This window comes from Calidris pugnax, unplaced genomic scaffold, assembly GCF_001431845.1.
Source record: "Calidris pugnax isolate Ruff unplaced genomic scaffold, ASM143184v1 scaffold165, whole genome shotgun sequence".
In the NCBI taxonomy this organism is placed as follows: Eukaryota; Metazoa; Chordata; class Aves; order Charadriiformes; family Scolopacidae; genus Calidris; species Calidris pugnax.
Genome location: NW_015090878.1, coordinates 237,381 through 238,666, shown reverse-complemented (window position 1 = coordinate 238,666; position 1,286 = coordinate 237,381). Strand labels below are relative to the sequence as shown.

General features: G+C 61.2%; 1 protein-coding gene across 1 annotated transcript in view; it reads left to right on the top strand.

Annotated features, from left to right (window-relative positions):
* The window catches only part of LOC106890494 (basic salivary proline-rich protein 2-like), a 24,695-nt gene that overhangs the window by 520 nt on the left and 22,889 nt on the right, over positions 1 to 1,286 (top strand). The window contains exon 2 of the mRNA XM_014946361.1: positions 3 to 392. Coding sequence (XP_014801847.1) covers positions 3 to 392 — 390 coding nt within the window. The remainder of the gene's footprint in view (positions 1 to 2; positions 393 to 1,286) is intronic.

The following is a 1,286-nucleotide window of genomic DNA, read 5'->3' as shown; positions in this document are numbered from 1 at the left end:
AGTCGGCGGGGGGCAGCGCGGCGCCGCAGCCTGCGGGCCCCCCTCCGGCCCCGGGCGGCTCCACCTGCTCGACGTGCGCCAGGTTCCCCGAGTCGAAGCGGGAGCTGAAGAGCAGCCCGCCGCAGCGGATCTCCATGGCTGCCGGGCCGCCGCGGCCCGCTCATCGCCCCGGCCCGCCCCGCCGCGCCGCCTGGCAACAGCAACGCGCACGCCCATTGGCCCACCACCCCCTAGCAACCAGCGCGCCTATTGGACGGCGCCTCGGCAACCGGCCGCAGCGCTGCCCCTGACCCGCCCGTGGGACACGCCTCCTATTGGCCCCGCCCCCTCACGACCCCGCCCCCTCCCGGTGGCGCGCGGGGACACGCACGCGTATGTACGGGCACGTACAGGTGTGTGCACAGAGCCGGCACGCGCACACGCGTGTGCACAGGAGCACGCACACACAGCTGTGCACACGTGTGCGCGACACACACGTGTCTATACACTCACACACACAGGTATACGCACACACGTGCAAAAGAACACGCATGTGCACGTGTGTGCACACATCTATACATACATGCACATGTAAACACATGCGTTTATATAACGTGTGTATGTGCAGCCATGTATGTGCACACACCTATAGACACACGTGTACCTATACATGTACACACAAGCATGCACACCTATACATACATGTATGCACACACCTATACACATGTATGCACACACATGCACGTCCATATACACATCTGTGTGCACACACATTATAGACACAGGCACATGTACATGCACGCGTGTGCACACAAACACATGTACATGCACGTGTGCCCACCCTATATAAATACACACACCCAAACACATCCACACAGAGCAGTGCACACACACACACACACACGCGTGTCCACACACACACACACATTCCCCCCGCACCCCATACACACACGCTCTCCAGAGACAAAAATGTCAGAGGCGAGTATCGAACCTGCATCTCCCGCATGCCAACCCGGCGCTCTACGGGCTGAGCCACCGCCCTGCTGGGGCTCCCAGCCCCGCCAGAGACCCCCCCACACCCCCCTCGCCCCCGGGGGGGGGGAACTGGTGCTTCCCGGAGCCTGGAATTTCAGGAATCGGTGCTTTTTTCCCCCATCAGAGCCCGCCCCGCCAAAGGCGGGGGGTTGCTGGGTAGCCCCCGGCCCCCCGGCATCTCCACAAAGCAGGCGCGCTCGTTAAAAGGAGAGGAAAACAAAAAAAAAAAAAAAAAAAAAAAAAATAATGAGGCCGGTTCATTCCCCCCGGGA